Below are 17,689 nucleotides of genomic sequence, written 5' to 3' on the forward strand. Positions count from 1 at the left end.
CTTTCCTTCCTCTTCTTTGACAGTCTTATGTAGCCCAGGCTAGCCTTGAATTCCCTATCCTCCAGCCTCTACATGCCCCACTCCCGCAACCAGGTGGGTGTTACTACAGTAATTTGGCCATTCTTATTTGTTTGTTTACTTATTTATTAAGCAGGTTATTTATTTATTTATTTATTTATGAAGCAGGATCGTTCTATAAAGTCTTGGCTGTCCTGGAACTCACTATGTAGGCCAGGCTGGCCTTGAACTCATAGAGATCCTCCAGCCTCTGCCTCCCAAATGTTGGGATTAAAGGTGTGGAACACCGTACCAGGCATACACAGGCAACTCCTAAGGTTAGGCACATAGAAAAAGATTGCTTGATCTCACATATACTGTCCTAACCCAATGGTACAATCTGACCACTCAGTACTGTCGGTTTCTGTTAATGGAAGAACTCACCTGAGAATAGAGGTGGGTGGAGCCCATACCCTCATCAACACCTCGCCAGTATGCGGCACGCTTCAATGAAAGCAAGTCTTGTGCCAGAAGAGTAGGCCAACACCCACTCTTAGAAATTCAGCAAGGTCCACATCTCCACTGTGTCTTTAGAACTCTGCCACACACACACTGCAGGGACTCATTCTGAGGATGAGGCAAAGATATCCATTCTGACGTCAGCCAGCTGCTGGTTACGTCAGAGGAGGACAGTCTCTCGAGAGTAGGATGATGTCTACCGCCTAAAACACTGCTCTCGAGTATGAGCCCACACTGTCTAGCAAAGTTCTTAAGACCTGTTTATGCAAAGACAATGCCCGCACACTCTTTCTGCCGATAAGCTACGCTTTTCACAGGGAAGTCAACTGCTTGAGGCAGAAAGGACCTGGTGCATGCCAAAAGCATGATCCGCCAGGGAGCTGCCCCCACCTAGCCATCTACCTACCACAGCATTCTTCTTCACTTTAAACATTGTACAGAGCACACCAGGTCCATTGTATATGGGTGCACGGGTGGGACACACACCATAGTATAAAAGGAGCCCTGTGGTTAGATAGCACAGCAAAGCCCTCTCAATGGTTCTAGGCTCTAAAGGGGTGGGGAATCATCTCTCTACAACTATTATTTTAAAGTGCTAATAAATTGCCTTTTCCTATCCTCTGTTGGCAATAGGATTTCATATTTATTCAGGAAGCTCTCTGTTGTCAAGACAGGGTCTCAGGTAGCCCAGGCTAGCCTCAAACTATGTAGCCTAGAACAACCTTCACTTCGTGATCTTCTCTCCTCTATCCCCCAAGGACTGGATTTCAGGCCCGTGCCACTACATTCAGTTTCGTGCAGGGCAAGGGACTAAACCCAGGTCTTTCTTCATTCATGTTGGACAAGCAAGCTACCACTGAGCTGCATCCTCAGCCCCAATAAGTGCTTCTAAAACAAACTGAAAAGAGTTTGGAGAAGGATTTAGAAAGATGTCTCAGTAGCTCAGAGGTTAAGAGCACCGACTGCTCTTCCAGAGGTCCTGAGTTCAATTCCTAGCAACCACATGGTAGCCTGTCATCATCTGTTATGGGATCAAATGCCTCGTCTGGTGTGTCTGAGGACAGCTATAGTAATATTAATATACATACAATAAAAAAATAAATCTTTTAGGGAAAAAAAAAGAGTTTAGAACAGCAACCACGAGACTCAATCTGTCTTATTTATTAACGCCTCTTACTAGCCCTAGAACTTTCATTTCTTGCTCTATAAATTGGGCATAAAAATACAGCCTAGCCTTTCTATTTCACCTGGTTTGAGAATTAAGAAAGGGGGAGGGGGTGGCTCAGAGGTTAAAAGCACTGGCTCTTCCTCCAGAGGACCCCAGTTCAATTCCTAGTACCCACATGGCAGCTCACAACTGTAACTCCAATCCCAGGGGATCTGACACCCTCACACAGATATCCATGCAGGCAAAACACCAGTAATAAGAAATTATAAACAAATCTGAACGATAGGTTTTTAATACACAGTCATACTTCCCAGGAGCATGTGATTATTAGTCATGGAAAGCAGCGAATGGTGAACCTGGGAAACATTGCTCTTGGTAAAGGAGGTACAAAGCCCACAGACAGCATGAGTCCACTTGTCTGGAATGTTCAGAACAGTTAAATCTACAGAGTCTACAGAAAGTAGACTCACGGTGACCTGGAGATAGGAAGGTCACGAAAAAAGGGAGAATGACTCCCAGTGATATGGGAGTTCTTTTCGGGATCATGCAAATGCTCTAATAGACCGTGGCCATGTTTCTCATGTCTGAATACACTAGAAGTCACTGCCTCATACACTGTGAATGGGTGAATCTAGGAATTGTGTCTCAGTAAAATTAATTTTAAGGTCAAGCCATAGGTCTATACTTCTAGCTACTTGGATGTAGACGCAAAATACTGAGTTCAAAGGCTGCCCGGGCTATAGTGTGAGTGAGTCAAGGCCATAGACAACCTTTAGCTGTCTCTCAGGATTAAAAAATACAGCACTTCCTAATAGACCCTAGGTCAAATCCCAAGTACTGAGGGTGAGGGAGCATACTTCCACGGACCTCAAAAACATGGCCACCCCAGTGAGTATCTGCTCATTTCTGCATAACAAAGTCTCCTGGTTGTTGACAGAGCCCAGAGAGAACTATTCGAATTTCTGCCTGTAGCCATATTTACTCAGCAGCAAAATTAATCAAGTTCAACCTGCACAGAAACAGGACCAGTGAGATGGTTCAATGGATAAAGGCTCTTGCCACCAACCCTGACAGCTTGAGTCCCTGGGTCCAGCAAGGGGGAAGGAGAAAACACTTCAGTAAGTTTTCTCTGACTTCCACATATGTGTCATGGTGTGTGCATATCTGAGAATGCGCGCGTGCGCGCACACACACACTAAACATTATTTAAAATGTTTTACTTATACATGTGATAGATAATATCACATTTCCAGTCACTGTACTGAGCTCTATAAAAAACAAATGTGCTGCTGTCTATAACCTCAAGTAGCTCTCAGTCTGGCTGAAGAAAGCATGTGTGAAAGATTTACACTGAGTCCCTGTAAATGCAGTACATTTAAGGTCTGTATTAGTCAGGGCTCTCTAGAGAAACAAGTGACAGAATGAATGTATATCATACATACATACAGATACATATATATGTATATATGTATATATGTGTGTGTGTGTATATATACACGCACACATATATGTGTATATATATATGTATGTGTATATATGTGTATGTATGTATGTGTGTGTGTATATATACATGCATACACATATATACACATACATATATACTGAAGACCCACTGAGACATCCCGGCCTGTGGACTGAACAACTACTGGATGTGTATATGTGTGTGTGTGTGTGTGTGTGTGTGTGTGTGTGTGTGTGTGTGTTTGCTATATGTGTGTATATGAATGTATATACATATGTATATATATATGTGTGTGTGTATATATATATACACACACAGAGATTTATGATTTATTAAAGTGGCCTGTAGACTGTGTTCCAGCTAGTCCAACAACAGCTGTGTACCAAGAGAAAGCACAGTTATCCAGTAGTTGTTCAGTCCATGAGGCTGGATGTCTCTGCTGCTCTTCAGTATACACTGGAGCCCCAAAGAAGTAGGCTCTAATGCCAGTTGAGGAACCTGCCAGCAAGAGTGAGGGCAAGCAGGCAGAGAGAACAAGCTTCCTTCTTCCACATCCTTTATATAAGCTGCCATCAGACACTGTGGCCCGGATTAAAGGTGATCTTCCCACCTCAAAAAAAAAAAAAAAAAAAAAAAAATCTGGATTAAAAGTGGGTCGTCCCACTTCAAATGATGTAATTAAAAAGAAATAAAATAAAATCTTTCCCAGGTATCCCCAGAAGCTTGGGTTTATGTTAATTGCAGATGTAGTCAAGGTGACAACCAAGAACAACCATTACAAAGTTCATCCATCTTTGGGCCACTTTCCACAGCTGGAATCATCAGATAGAGCATCAGAGTTCTTCTCGCAGGACATGGGTGAAAAAGGACATGCGTCTCCTAACTTAAGACAAGCTTCGTAGGGCTTCCTACCTATGATCTTCGAAAGATGGCAAGCCTGAAGAAATATTCCTCACGATCCTTGAAACCAGTAGGACTGGCCCACAGGACTAAGTGCTGACCTGGTGCTTTTCAGGTGGCACCACTGGCATCTTACGTGTGGCAGATACGGGCAGCCAAGAGGGAAATGCGAACTGGAGCCTGGCCCCCCAGTGTATGTGCTGCTGGAATCTGTAACTTGCTCCGTGGGACACTCATCAACAGGTATATCTTACCAGAGGGAGGAAATTAAGGCCCATAGGCAGCCCTGAGACAGTTCACAGAACGTTGTCTACACTTTGGTCCCTATTTCTAAACACTCCTAAAGGGAAGCTGCACCTGCAGTGGACAGCAAGGAAGCCAATCAAAGGCTTGAGCTCCAGCCCGGACCAATCACTGCAAGTCTTTTGGCCTTGACTACGTCTCTGGTGATGAGTTCATGAAATGAGCCAATTTACAGTCAATTCTCTGTACAAAGGTTCACAAATGAAGAATGTAACTTTGAAGACCTGCTTATAAAGGACCAACCCATCAGGCACAGTAGTATCTTTAATCCTAGCACTGTGAGTTCAAGGCTAAGCATCTTCCACATGCTGGGATTGCCGGTATGAGTCACTAGGCTAAGCAAGGCATTGCTTTAAAAGAATCCTGCAGATGCTAAATAGGATAAATATATAGGGTTTTTATTATATGAATATGAATATATAGGTTCTTAGCACACACAAAAGAAGTTGTGTGCAAAGATGGGGCCAAACCTAATAATGTCTTTAATAACTCATCTTTTTCTCTGTATGCACACCTATGATCTAGGAATAATTACTTTTGATAAAAGCTTTCATGGTTATATGAAAATGATCAACCAGGATTTCTGGTATGAAATTAAAGCCACTTAAAATGACATGCCTGTGAAAACTTTGAAGAGAATTATTTCAGTCACTTCAGAACAACAACTTCAGAGAGAATTCGGGGGACTGCTGGGCAGCATAGCTTATTAGAATACACATATTCAAAGAAAGGTAAGTGAGTAAGCGGGAGGTGATATCATTTGCATGTAATAGCAAATGGAAGTTGGAGGCAAGATGATATGATAGGGAGTTCAAGGCCCACCTTAGCTATATAGCAAGTTCAAAACCAGTCATGACTATTTGAGTCTGCATCTAAAAAGAAGTAGGTGGAGGAGGAAATGCAAAACAAAACTAGCAAAAAAAAAAAATAAAATAAAAAAGAGGTCTTTTTCTTCAGTTTTGTTTTCAGTTTATTTTATGTGCATCAGTGTTTTGCCTCTGTGTGTATGGGTTGTTGGATTCCCTGTAACTGGGCTTACAGGTAGCCATGATCTGCAATGTCGGTACTGGGAACTGAACCAGGGTCCTCTGAACCAGCAGCCAGTGTCCTTACCCTCTGAGCCATCTCTCCATCCAGCCAAAAGAAAGAGTTTTACCATCAGGGAGTATTGTTTATTTTTTCTGCATGTTAGTTTAAAGATTGTAATTGGCCTCGTTTTTGCAATTACAGAATGGGGCAACACTCCGTTCCATGTAACTAGAATGTGTCCTCTTTTGTTTTGTTTTGTTTACTTCCCTTGGAGTTCTTCACCCAGTGGTTAGATCTGCCTCACCACCTCGCATGTCAGGGATGGAATTCTCATTCGCCCAGGTACACACACACCCTAACACAAAAAGGCACAGAAACAAGCAGGATTGCCAGGTTTACACTGAAGGTCTCCTAGGACAACGTATCCTAGGCATGAGGTCATCATTCACATGAACTAAAATATATTCCGATTATGTCCCTAAGAAATTATTAGTTCATTTGGACTCCACGCCCCTTCTCATGCCCTCCCACTCTCCTGGGTTAAAAGCTGCCCACGGCTTATAAGGATGTGTTTTTAGCACAATCTAACCAAAAAATATAAAGTTATCATATGATAAATGCACAACCTAGAGAGGAGACACATTACATCGGCGTATGTAAGCAGTAGATTTAAATTTGTGAAAATTCGAACTCCCAGGCTTCGAGATGGTTAAACTCGACGTGGGTTTTCAAGCTGGAAAACAAGCTACTCCGGATTACGCACGTATGAAGTGATTCTAAGTCGGGCCATTTTTCACGCAGAGCTGCTGAAACTTAGGCGTGGGCTGTCACACCAGTATCTTCCCCTCCCACCCTGCAATCCATCAACCATCCCCAATTTACTCTTTGCACTAAGTAGTATGACCCAAGTTCACCTACTGGAAAGGGAGAAACCACCCAGGCATCACACTGAAAGTTTCTTAGTTTGGGCCAGCAGGAAATTCCAGTCGCTTCATTCATCAGAGCCAGTTAAAGCTGCTGAAATGAGATGGGCTCTTGGAGATTACAATGTCAGACATTGACTTAATTTGAGGGCTTAAAGAGGGCCAAAGACAAGAGTCCCAGATCAAGGTCAAGGTACTCTTTATAACAAAGAGCCAATGGTCAGACTGGAAGAGGAAACAAAATTCAAGGCCAAAAGTAAAAACCTCCAGTATGCTTTCTTGAGGAGGTAATGCCACAGGTACAATAAGTGCGAGCCGGTGGGAGGTTTGGGGGAGGGCGGGGGTGCTCAGCTGTGACAAGCCGGCTGCAATCCTTGCTGCGGTCCCCACAGATTGTCCACAAACTGATCCTCAAGTGTGAAGTGCTATGACCGTTCTATATCCCTTGACTTCGACCGGACACCATCACGTTTTGCCATAGCTGTGGCTGCTTATTAGTTTCCCACTGACAGCAGTGGAATAAGCAATCCCAAAAAGCCACACTCCGCGCCCACTCCAAGGCAATCTCTTGGAAACCAGAATCCGGCTCACCACACGTTCCTGCTACCTGGACTGCTTCCCCACCCGAGCCTCCGACACCCGTGGGCTCCGGAGGAGGTCAGAAAGCTGAGCCTGGGCCGCCAGGGGGCGGGAGGCAGCAGCTGGCCGAGCGCCTCAGTGCCGCGGTGCCCTCCCCGGGGCCACCAGCCACTCACGGATTTTCACTCGCCGGTGGTCCAGGCGCGCGGCAGCGGCGTGCAGGGCGTCCAGGCGACGGTGCAACTCGGCGGTGCGGTGACCCAGCGCGGCCGCCTGGCCCTCGAGCTCCCCGAAAATGTCCCCAGCGCAGCGCGACAGGTCGGCCAGCTGGGAGAGCAGGCAGACCAGAGTGTGCGAGCTGACCTGCTCCAGCGAGCGGAAGAGCGGCGGGTCCCCAGCCCGAGCCAGCGCCGCCTCCTCTGGCCGCCGCAGCCGTGCAGGCTCCACGGTCCGTTGGTGGAAGGGCATGGCTGGACACACGGGGTGCCGGCGGAGCGGCGATCGCGGGGTTCACGCGGGGCCCGGAGGGCGATGGGCGCGGGTCCGCATCCAACACAAAGGAGAGTCCCGGGGCAGCTGCCGCAGGGACGAGGCCGGGCGGCGAGGAGGCGCAGGGACGGCTCGGAGACCCTCGCCGGGTGCCGCGCGGCTGCGTGCCTCCTCCGGGGCTCCGGGGCAGCGCGGCCGAGGAAGTTCCCGGAGCAGCTCCCGGGCGGCCGCGGCGGGTCCCGCTGAAGTTTGCAGGCAGGAAAGCGCCTCGGCTCCTTCCCTCCCTCCGGATTGGAGAGGGAGGAGGAAGCGGGGGAAGTGCCGCGGACACGGGCGCGAGGGAGGGCGGCGGGAGAAAGGGAAGGGGGAGGAGAAAGGCCGGCTGGGAACCACCTGCGGCTCCCGCGCCCGCCGCGCCCTGCGCCCAGGCCGTTGGCCGCCCGGCGCCCCAGCGCACCCTGCTGGGGCGGCTGTGCAGTCCCCGAGCTCCGGGTCGCCGCCCACGCCCCCAGCTGAGCCCCCAGGCGCCGGGGCCCGGTCCCCGCCCGCACCCCAGGCCTGAGTGGGGCGCAACGCGGCCGCCGCCGCAGAGGCGCCGGACTGCGGGGCCAACCCAGGAATCCGGCAGCTCACCTGCACTGCCGCGGTGGCGGCTGAGTCTCGGTCCTGCCTCCCTGGGAACGCTGGGCGGCTGCTCTGAGACCCCCCTGGTCTCTCATCAAGCAAGGCTCTTGAGACTTCTGGGACGCTTTTGTGGACCTCGAGGAAGACCTCAATAAGTCACCCGCTGGCGAAGAGTTCTGTAGTCAACTGGGGGTCCAGAGGAACCAAAACAAAAACAAAACTCGGAGGACCCTAGTGATCATAGTACTTCAAGAGTTTTAATTAGCGTCTCCTTAGTGATTTCCTGCTCTTCAAGTGAGAACAGTTCAGAGATAGTTGCCCATTTCATTCATCCCTTAAGCGTTGAGTTAGGTTACTAGAACCTAGAACCCCAATCCAGGGCCTGGAAAATGTTTTAACTAAACGCCCTTGAGAGGCGTCACGAGACACCCAGCTAACTCAAACCTTCTGCTAAGAAGAATTTAAGGAGACTGGGTCCAATATCCTGAAGCTAAAAAAATTTCATTGGCCTCATTGCTGGGTTTGCTCAGGAAGGATCTTCTTTGGTTTCTAGAGTGAAGTTGACCCACATTACAGGACTGCTGTCTGACCTTGGGATCAGTCTCTAGAGTGGTGGTAGTTTGCCTCTCTGCTGGACAGAAACAAAGCAAGCATGGAACTTGTAAATTCACTCAGGCTATAATCCCAGCACTCGGGAAGCAGAGAGAGGCTGAGGTTGAGCCAGCCCTGTCTATAGAATGAGTTAGTTCCAAGACAGCCAGAGTTACTAAGAAAACCCTGTCTTTAAAAAAACAAGAAACAAAAAACTTAGTAGACAACCTTTTCCCATCTTTTCCTGTTGTGCATCACCTTGTTTTGTTCTTGATGGTGTTGTTTTACAGTATATGATATTAACAATCTCAGATCACCTAGTAGGACCACCTGCAGGGTTGTAAGCAAAGGAAACAGGTGCTGTTTTTTAAACCCTGGTGTTTCTGAAGCCCTATATATAAAGGTGTTGTGTTTCCTCAAGCAATGTCCAGAAGTGAAAAGATGATGTCCCCACAAGTTCCTCCCTGACTTCATGAGACCATGAATAAGACTTTAAGCTGCCGGGTGAGCCAGCCTACCAGTACACACCCGTAATCAGACAAAAGCATCAGGCTTTCTCCGCGGCCAGCTGCCACTGAGCTATACTGAAAGACTGCCCCCAAGACAATAGGAAAAATCTATACAGTATTATATCCCGGCTTATGGGGAACTATCCCATGCTTTCTCCTATTTTGAAGATCATGCGAACAGCACTGTGGTTTATCTGAAGCGCTGAGTCACTTCTCACAGTTTTCTTTATATCCCAGCCCCACACTAGCCACAGGCAACTTGGTCCTGTGGTTTTTACAGACTGGCTTATTCCAGATATGCCAAGCCTCTGGTTTCTGCTTATTGACCGTTATTGAGGGTCATACAGGAACTCTGTTTAGCCTTAGGAGAAATTATGGGCTGTGTTCCCAGGCGGTGACGCCATTTTGCTTTCACACCAGCACTGACGACAGGAAGATTCCACCTCTTCACTAACTCTTGTAATTATCTCTCATTATTATTACAGCCATTCTTTTGGAAGTGTCTTGATTTGCATTTCCCTGAGAGCCAGTGATACCTTTTCATGTGCGCATTGGCCACTTGTTTACCTCTGGGGAAGGAGAAAGTTGGAGAAAAGGCGTTTAGGTTTCGGCTCTGGTTTTTGTCTTTTTGTTTTCGTGGTACTTAGGACTGAACCCAGCACTTTTAGTGCTCTATGGCTGACACAAATCTCCAGGCTCCACCCTCCAGGCTCCTTAATTAGAAGCCTATCATCATCATAAAGTAACAGGTCTTTATTTTTTTCAAATCCTTTATATAGAACATTTACTTTCTAAATTCCACTGAAAGTAAATTAACCATTGTTATTTAGTTTAAGTAAACATACTGTCTTGTACCATGATTTGAAAATACAGTTCAACTGTGTTCCCGCATAAATTAACAGGAGGGCAAAGATACTTTTGTGATCTCTTTTGTAATCCTGGAGCAATCTCAACTCTTTTTTTTTTTCATGCTAAGCATCAAACCCAGGGCATCCAGCACGCTAAGCAAATTTTCTATCTCTGAACTAGAGCCCAGCCCCTATATCTTTTATCGGTAATGGGACTTGAACTCGGGGCCTCAAACAAGCCACTGAGTTAGACCCTCCCCTTCTGTATTTTGATTCTTTTAGTGAATTACTTACTTAGACCTAGGTGTGCCACTGTGGAAGTGGTAGAAGCCAGGGGACAATCTTCTCTCTTCAGCTCTCTACTTTGTTGTTTTGTTTTTCCAGACAGATCCCTTGCCAGGCTGTAGTCCAAGCTGGCCTTGAACTCACAGAAATCCTTCTGCCTTAGCTTCCTAAATTCCAGGATTACAGCGGTGAACCCGCTATGATCAGCTTAAACAGATCTTTGTTGTTGGGTTTTTTGTTGTTGTTGTTGTTTGTTTTGTTTTGTGTGTAAGTGTGTGTGTGTGTGTGTGTGTGTGTGCATGCATGTGCACATGCCTGCGTGCCTGTTGAGACAAGGTTTCTCTGTGTAGCCCTAGCCATCCTGGAACTCACTCTGTAGACCATGCTTGCATCAAACTCAGAGATCCACCTGCCTCTGCCTCCCAAACGCTAGTATTGAAGACAAGTGCCCCCATGCCTGGCCTTTAAACACACTTTAAATGGACAATGAGGGAGAATATTTAAATGCTTAGAATTTAAATTCAGCTTCTCAACCACAGAAGTCATTTTATCCAAAAACTTAATTCTGAAGTGTGGTAATGAAATCCGGAAGTACTCGGGAAGGTGAGCTGTCAAAGAGTTCAAGGCCAGCCTACGGGGGAAGTCCAACTTAAGAAGGAGAGAAGGAGCCGGGTGGTGGTGGCACATGCCTGTAATCCCAGCATTCTGGGAGGCAGAGGCAGGCGGAGTTCAAGGCCAGCCTGGTCTCCAGAGTGAGTTCCAGGACAGCCAGAGCTATACAGAGAAACCCTGCCTCAACAAAACCAAATCCAAAAATCAAAAAAACAAAAACAAAAACAAAAAAAAAAAACCCTAAGGTGTAAATCAACCGAGGAAGATATCAGATGTCAACTTCTAGTCTGCCACACCCATGTATCCATATGTGCATGTGTACTTGCACACATACTACATGTAAATATATACATGTAAATATACACAAAATCTCTCAACCTACAGTTCCTTGACCTCTTTGCACTCTTTTTAACTATAGTGTTTAAATAACCTTTAACCATTTCCTTTATATCTGGTTTTTCTTGAGCATTAGACACAGCTTCCTACTTAATACTTGGTAAATAGTAAATACAACAGAAGAAAACTATCCTACAAATGTACTTCTTGGATAATTTAACGTCACTAGTGGTTACAGGGTTGGGTTCTGCCCTATGCCACCGTCGATCTCAACTGAATAGTCATCAGAAGGAAGGAGCCCTGCGGTCCTCTGCCACGGCATGATGAGATAGATGGTGAGGACTCTTCACTGTCTCTTTCTCACACTTCTGAAGAGAAAGGGAAATGCCATGATGCTGGTTACTACACGGAAGTTGCAGGTGTGTGAGTGCATGCACACTCGTTAAGTGTGAGCGTAGCGCACCCTCAAGTAACGCGTTTTAATGCACACATTAAATCTGGAAATGAGCACACAATATGGATAGGCTGTACATTTTCCAACTCTTTGATGTATAGTAAATACTGGTTCTGTGTCAGAAGTCCAAGTGTTGGTGTGTTTTTAGCATCATCCACTGAAGGGAAAGCAACAAATTGTCTTGGTGTTAAGAAAGCTTCAGCTTTTGCTCTTCCAAAGGTCCTGCGTTTGAATCCCAGCAACCACATGGTGGCTCACAGCCACCCATAATGAGATCTGATGCTCTCTTCTGCTGTGTCTGAAGACAGCTACAGAGTACTTACATATAATAAATAAATCGTTGGGATAGAGTTCATGGGATACTGTAGCCAAGAGCCAGTAACCTTTGTCCATCTGGAAACTTCAGCAAACCTGAGCCTTTTCTGCCCCGAGCACACACAGACGCAGCAGATTGAAATCAGGCCAGGGTCTTCAATTAGCCAGAGATCTGCTTAAAGTGCAAATCTAATTGCCTCCCTCACCTGCTCAAAGCCCTAAGGCTTTTCTTTTCTTTTAAGATTTATTTATTTATTATATGTAAGTCCACTGTAGCTGTCTTTAGACACCCCAGATGAGGGCATCAGATCTCATTATCTCATTACTGGTGGTTGTGAGCCACCATGTGGTTGTTGGGATTTGAACTCGGGACCTTCGGAAGAACAGTCAGTGCTCTGAACCACTGAGCCATCTCTCCAGCCCACCTAAGGTTTTTCAAAAGTTATCTTTAGGGTTATCTCGGAGGACCACGCTGAGCTCAGGGATGTGAGTCCCTGCCACACTGTCAGCCCTGCTTCCTGCTTCCCATCCTTCTCCTCTCCTACCTCATCCATCGAGTGACACAAACCTCAGCCTCTCTTCTCTGCTCTGACCATCTGACCATTCTCCCTTCTCTTTATCTTCTTTGTTTAGTTGGCTCTGCGGATTTAAACTCATACTTCACTTCCTTGGCCGAGCACGCCCGCCACCTCCCGGGCAGGCCTCGATTTAATGTGGTTAAGTGGCTGGGTTCTGCCCTGTGACGCTATAGATCTCAACTAAATAGCCATCAGAAAAAAAAGCCCTTAGGTCCCCAACCTCAGCAGTGTTAAGTAGGACACTGAACTTAACCAACTTATAGGAGGTTGAATTTGAAGCTTCATTTGGGGGTTATTATCTGTATTTGGGGCTTGGGGGTGTTTTGTTTTGTTTTGTTTTTTCAAGACAGGGTTTCTCTATGTAGCCCTGGCTGTCCTAGAACTCATTCTGTAGACCAGGCTGGCCTCGAACTCAGAAATCTACCTGCCTCTGCCTCCCAAGTGCTGGGATTAAAGGCATACACCACCACCGCCTGGCAATATCTGTATTTGAATTATGAAAGGAAACAAACTTCCTCATTCAATTATATGATTTTAATGAAGAACTCACAAACAGATGCCGGACACCAAGGGACTAGCAAGCCCAGAAGGGTTAGAACTCTTGGATATGAAAGGTGTAAAGGAAAACCACCTTGACCCTCAGCCCCACCCCAGGATGGCAATGCCCACCTGCTCAGCCAATAAAAATAGAACCATATTCTTGGGAGGGAAGAACAGAAGGAGAATCCACGTGGGAGAAAGCTGCCGGGTGGACAGATGGAGCCCAGGAAGCCGTTCAAAATCAACAAAGACCCATGAGCCACACCCATGAGCCACACCCCGGAGACTTCCTTGCAGGAACTGTCAACTTGACAGCTATGCTGTGCAGCAAATACAATTGTCTCCAACATTTTTGTGTTGTTTCTTTGAGACAAAAATCTCATGTAGCCCAGGATGGATGGCAACAAACTGGAGATGTAGCTAAGGAAGACATTACATTTCTTTATCCTTCTGCCTCTACCTCTCAAGTGCTGGGATTATAAGTATGTGCAACCACATGCCATGTCTGATTTTTTGGGGGGGGGTGTTTTTAGGGGCTTTTTTTGTTTTATCTTTAGATTTATCTATTTTATAAGTTTATGCTCATGAGTAGCTTGCATGGATGGATGGATGGATGGATGGATGGATGGATGGACGGACTAGTGCACATGAAAATCAGAAGAAGGTATCAAATCCCCTGGAGTTACAGATGGTTGTGAGCCAGCATGTGGTGCTGGGGACTGAACCAGGGTGCTCTGAAAGATCAATAAGTACTCCTAACCACTGAGCAAGCTTCTCTGTGTTAATGCCTAACATTTACTCAAGGACCAGTACAGTGAGAGCAGTGTCTCAGTTGGTAGAGTGTCTGTCTAGTATGTATGAAGATCTGGATTAAATCTCTACAAGTACATAGAACCAGGCATGGCACTCGGTTGAGTCTATCTATAATTCACTTGGGAGGAACAAGCATGAGGATAAAAAGTTTAATTTCATTCTTGGTGACTTAGAAAGTCCAACCCACTCTCAGACACATGAGAACCTATCTTTAAAAAATAGTAATATAGCCGGGTGGTGGTGGTGCACGCCTGTAATCCCAGCACTCTGGGAGGCAGAGGCAGGTGGATTTCTGAGTTCAAGGCCAGCCTGGTCTACAGAGTGAGTTCCAGAACAGCCAGGACTACACAGAGAAACCCTGTCTCGAAAAAACAAAACAAAACAAAACACACCCAAAACCCACATACAGATAATAACCCCCAAATGAAGCTGTCTCAAAAAAAACAAAATCCAAAAAAAAAAAAAAAAAAGTAATACACCCCAGTAAAGTTCCTCACACTTCTTATCCCAGACCTCAAGAGGCTAAGGAAAGTTTGAAGTTTGTATTCAAGAAAAACCTGGGCTATAACATGGAATTTATACACACACACACACACACACACACACACACACACACTACATTCAAGTCTCCCTCATTAGACGATTAAAACATTTCCTTGTCATTGATTGCCTAATTAGTTAGTTATAATCATTTCCCCATTCTTCCTTTACATTCAAGCTTCTAGGGCAGTGATTCTCAACCTTCCTAATACTGTGACCCTTTAATACAGTTCCTCATGATATGGTGACCGTGAACCATAAAATTTTTTTTCTGCCACTTTGTAACTGTAATTTTTCTACTGTTATGAATTGTAATGTAAATATCCGACATTTCTGACCATCTCAGGGCCATTCGACTCCCCAAAGGTGTCATGATCCATGGGTTGAGAACTACTGTTCTAGAAGAATCTACATTAGGCCTCTGGGTACACAAACTATCCACAATCTGCTTTCTCAGCCATCATTCCTTTGAAATGACTGAGCTGGTGGCTCTGGTACCTGTCATCTGCTCTAGCCCTTGGCTAAATGCCGCATCACACGTTCTGACAAGCCTCAAGTTCTCCAAACTTTGTCTCCAGAATTCTGTCATATTCCTCTTCCTTGTACTGCTTTCCTTACTTTAGAAATTAGGTGCTGTAAACACATCAGAAAGGGACACACATAGAAAATATGACTCTCACTCCACCTTCCCCTCCCTTTCTAAGTACGTACCATACATTTAATTGATATAGACATTTCAATGTCACACACACACATACACACACACACACACACATGCAGCCCTAAAGTACATGTATTCCAAGATCAAAGCAGGAATATCACTCAAGAAGCTAAAACATGGAACTGTAAGTTTGGTGCCGGTGTGGGCTATATTAACAAGACCCTGTTTTGAAACTTAACCAAAATAGTGACAATATCTAAACCTTTGTATGCTGATGTAAAAGTAAAAAGAATAAAGGTAACAAAATCTCAGAGTGTCTGTCTTAGTTTAGGTTTTACTGCTGTGAACAGACACCATGACCAAAGCAACTCTTATAAGGATAACATTTCATTGGGGCTGGCTTATAGGTTTAAAGGTACAGTTCACTGTCATCAAGGCAGGAACATGGCAGCATCCAGGCAGGCATGGTGCAGGAGGAGCTGAGCTCTACATCTTCATCTGAAGGCTGCTAGCAGAAGACTGACTTCCAGGCAGTCAGAATGAGGGCTCATACCCAAAGTGACACATAGCTCATACCCAAAGTGACACACCTACTCCAACAGGGCCACACCTTCTAATAGTTCTACTCCCTGGGCTGTGCATATACAAGCCATTACATAGTCCAAGCTGGCTTTGAACTACAGAGAGCAGAGCTGGAGAAGTGACGCCAGCTCTTTGGAGGAGCCCAGAAGATCAAGAGTGGATCCCAGATATTGAAACAATAAGTTGGGGCTGGAGAGATGGCTCAGTGGTTAAGAGCACTGACTGCATTTCTGAAGGTCCTGAGTTCAAATCCTAGCAACCACATGGTGGCTCACAACCACCCATAATGGGATCTGATGCCCTCTTCTGGGGTGTCTGAGACAGCTACAGTGTACTTACATATAATAATAAATAAATCCTTAAAAAAAAAAAAAGAAACAATAAGTTGTAACACTGAAATTGCCTTGGAGATCCCAAGATGTTCAAGATGCCAGAGCCGTGGGCTATCCCCTGAGGAAAGCTGCTAACAGGGAGTGGGACACGCCCAGGAGACAGAACCTTGTTGCAGTCAGCAAAGATGAAAAAGAGTTGGAGATCTGAAGACTGCCTTGACACCAGCCATGGAGATGCGGAGTTTGGAGTTTGCCCAGCTGGTTTCCTGTCTTGCTTTGGGGATTACAGTTAAGTGATTGGATGAGTCTCAGAAGAGACTTTGAACTTTGGACTTTTAACATTAGTGGGACTGCTTTAGACTAGGGGGACTTTTGTTGTTAGACTAAATGTATTTTTGCATTATGCTATGTTTAGGTATGCCCCCCCCCCATAGACTCATATGTTTGGACAAGCCTAGGGAAGCCAGGAGTGGAATGTGATGGTTTGCATATGCTCAGTACAGGGAGTGGCACTATTTGGAAGTGTGACCTTGTTGGAGTAGGTGTGGCACTGTGATGTGGGCTTTAATACCCTAGTCCTGGCTGCCTGGAAGTCAGTATTCTGCTAGCAGCCTTCAGATGAAGATGTAGAACTCTCAGCTCCTCCTGCACCATGCCTGCCTGGACGCTGCCATGTTCCCACCTAGATGATAATGGACTGAACCTCTGAACCTGTAAGCCAGCCCCAATTAAATGTTGTCCTTATAAGAGTTGCCCTGGGGCTGGAGAGATGGCTCAGTGCTTAAGAGCACCGACTGCTCTTCTGAAGGTCCTGAGTTCAAATCCCAGCAACCACATGGTGGCTTATAACCATCCATAACAAGATCTGACGCCCTCTGCTGGTGTGTCTGAAGACAGCTACAGTGTACTCACATATTATAATATGTAATAAATATTATATGTGAGTACACTGTGGTGGCGCACGACTGTAATCCCAGCACTCTGGGAGGCAGAGGCAGGCGGATTTCTGAGTTCGAGGCCAGCCTGGTCTACAGAGTGAGTTCCAGGACAGCCAGGGCTATACAGAAAAACCCTGTCTCGAAAAACCAAATCCAAAAAACCAAAAATAAATAAATAAATAAATAAATAAATAAATCTTTAAAAAAAAAAAGGGGGGGGGGGTTGCCCTGGTCATGGTATGTGTTCACAGCAAGAAAACCCTAAGACAGGGACATAGAGAAATCCAATCTAGCTACAGCTACCTAGTGAGATCCTGTCCAAAAAGGGTCAGGAGGAGAAGAAGGAGGCTGGATATAACTTCAGCAGTCAAGTGGTAGAGGCAAATTCGAGGCCATCCTCTGTGAGACTCTGAAGAGAGATGAATCTGGAGTCCTGTAAGCAACCATAACCATAAGTCTCTCTCTCTCTCTCTCTCTCTCTCTCTCTCTCTCTCTCTCACACACACACACACACACACACACACACACACAGAGACTAGCTGGGAAGAGGAAAGAGATTAGTAGGAAGGGGAGGGGGGAAAAGGACAACACTGGGTGAATATGATCAAAATAATTGTGTAAATATATCAAAATGTCACAATGAAATCCTTAATTGTTCATGAATACCACATGCTAATAAGCCATTAGAGAAAGATAAGGCTGGGCAGTGGTGGTGCATACCTGTAATCCCAGCACTCTGGGAGGCAGAGGCAGGCGGATTTC

General features: G+C 45.8%; 1 protein-coding gene across 2 annotated transcripts in view; it reads right to left on the bottom strand.

Moving 5' to 3' along the window:
- Nucleotides 1-7,464, bottom strand: part of Nhsl1 (NHS like 1) — a 230,695-nt gene extending 223,231 nt beyond the window's left edge. The window contains exon 1 of one of the 2 annotated variants that reach the window (XM_052170023.1): nucleotides 7,057-7,464. In XM_052170023.1, coding sequence (XP_052025983.1) covers nucleotides 7,057-7,348 — 292 coding nt within the window. In that variant the 5' untranslated portion in view covers nucleotides 7,349-7,464. The remainder of the gene's footprint in view (nucleotides 1-7,056) is intronic. The other variant, XM_052170025.1, reaches the window with a different exon arrangement.
- Between the last annotated feature and the right edge of the window lie 10,225 nt (nucleotides 7,465-17,689).

This window comes from Apodemus sylvaticus, chromosome 23 (assembly GCF_947179515.1).
Source record: "Apodemus sylvaticus chromosome 23, mApoSyl1.1, whole genome shotgun sequence".
NCBI classification, from domain to species: Eukaryota; Metazoa; Chordata; class Mammalia; order Rodentia; family Muridae; genus Apodemus; species Apodemus sylvaticus.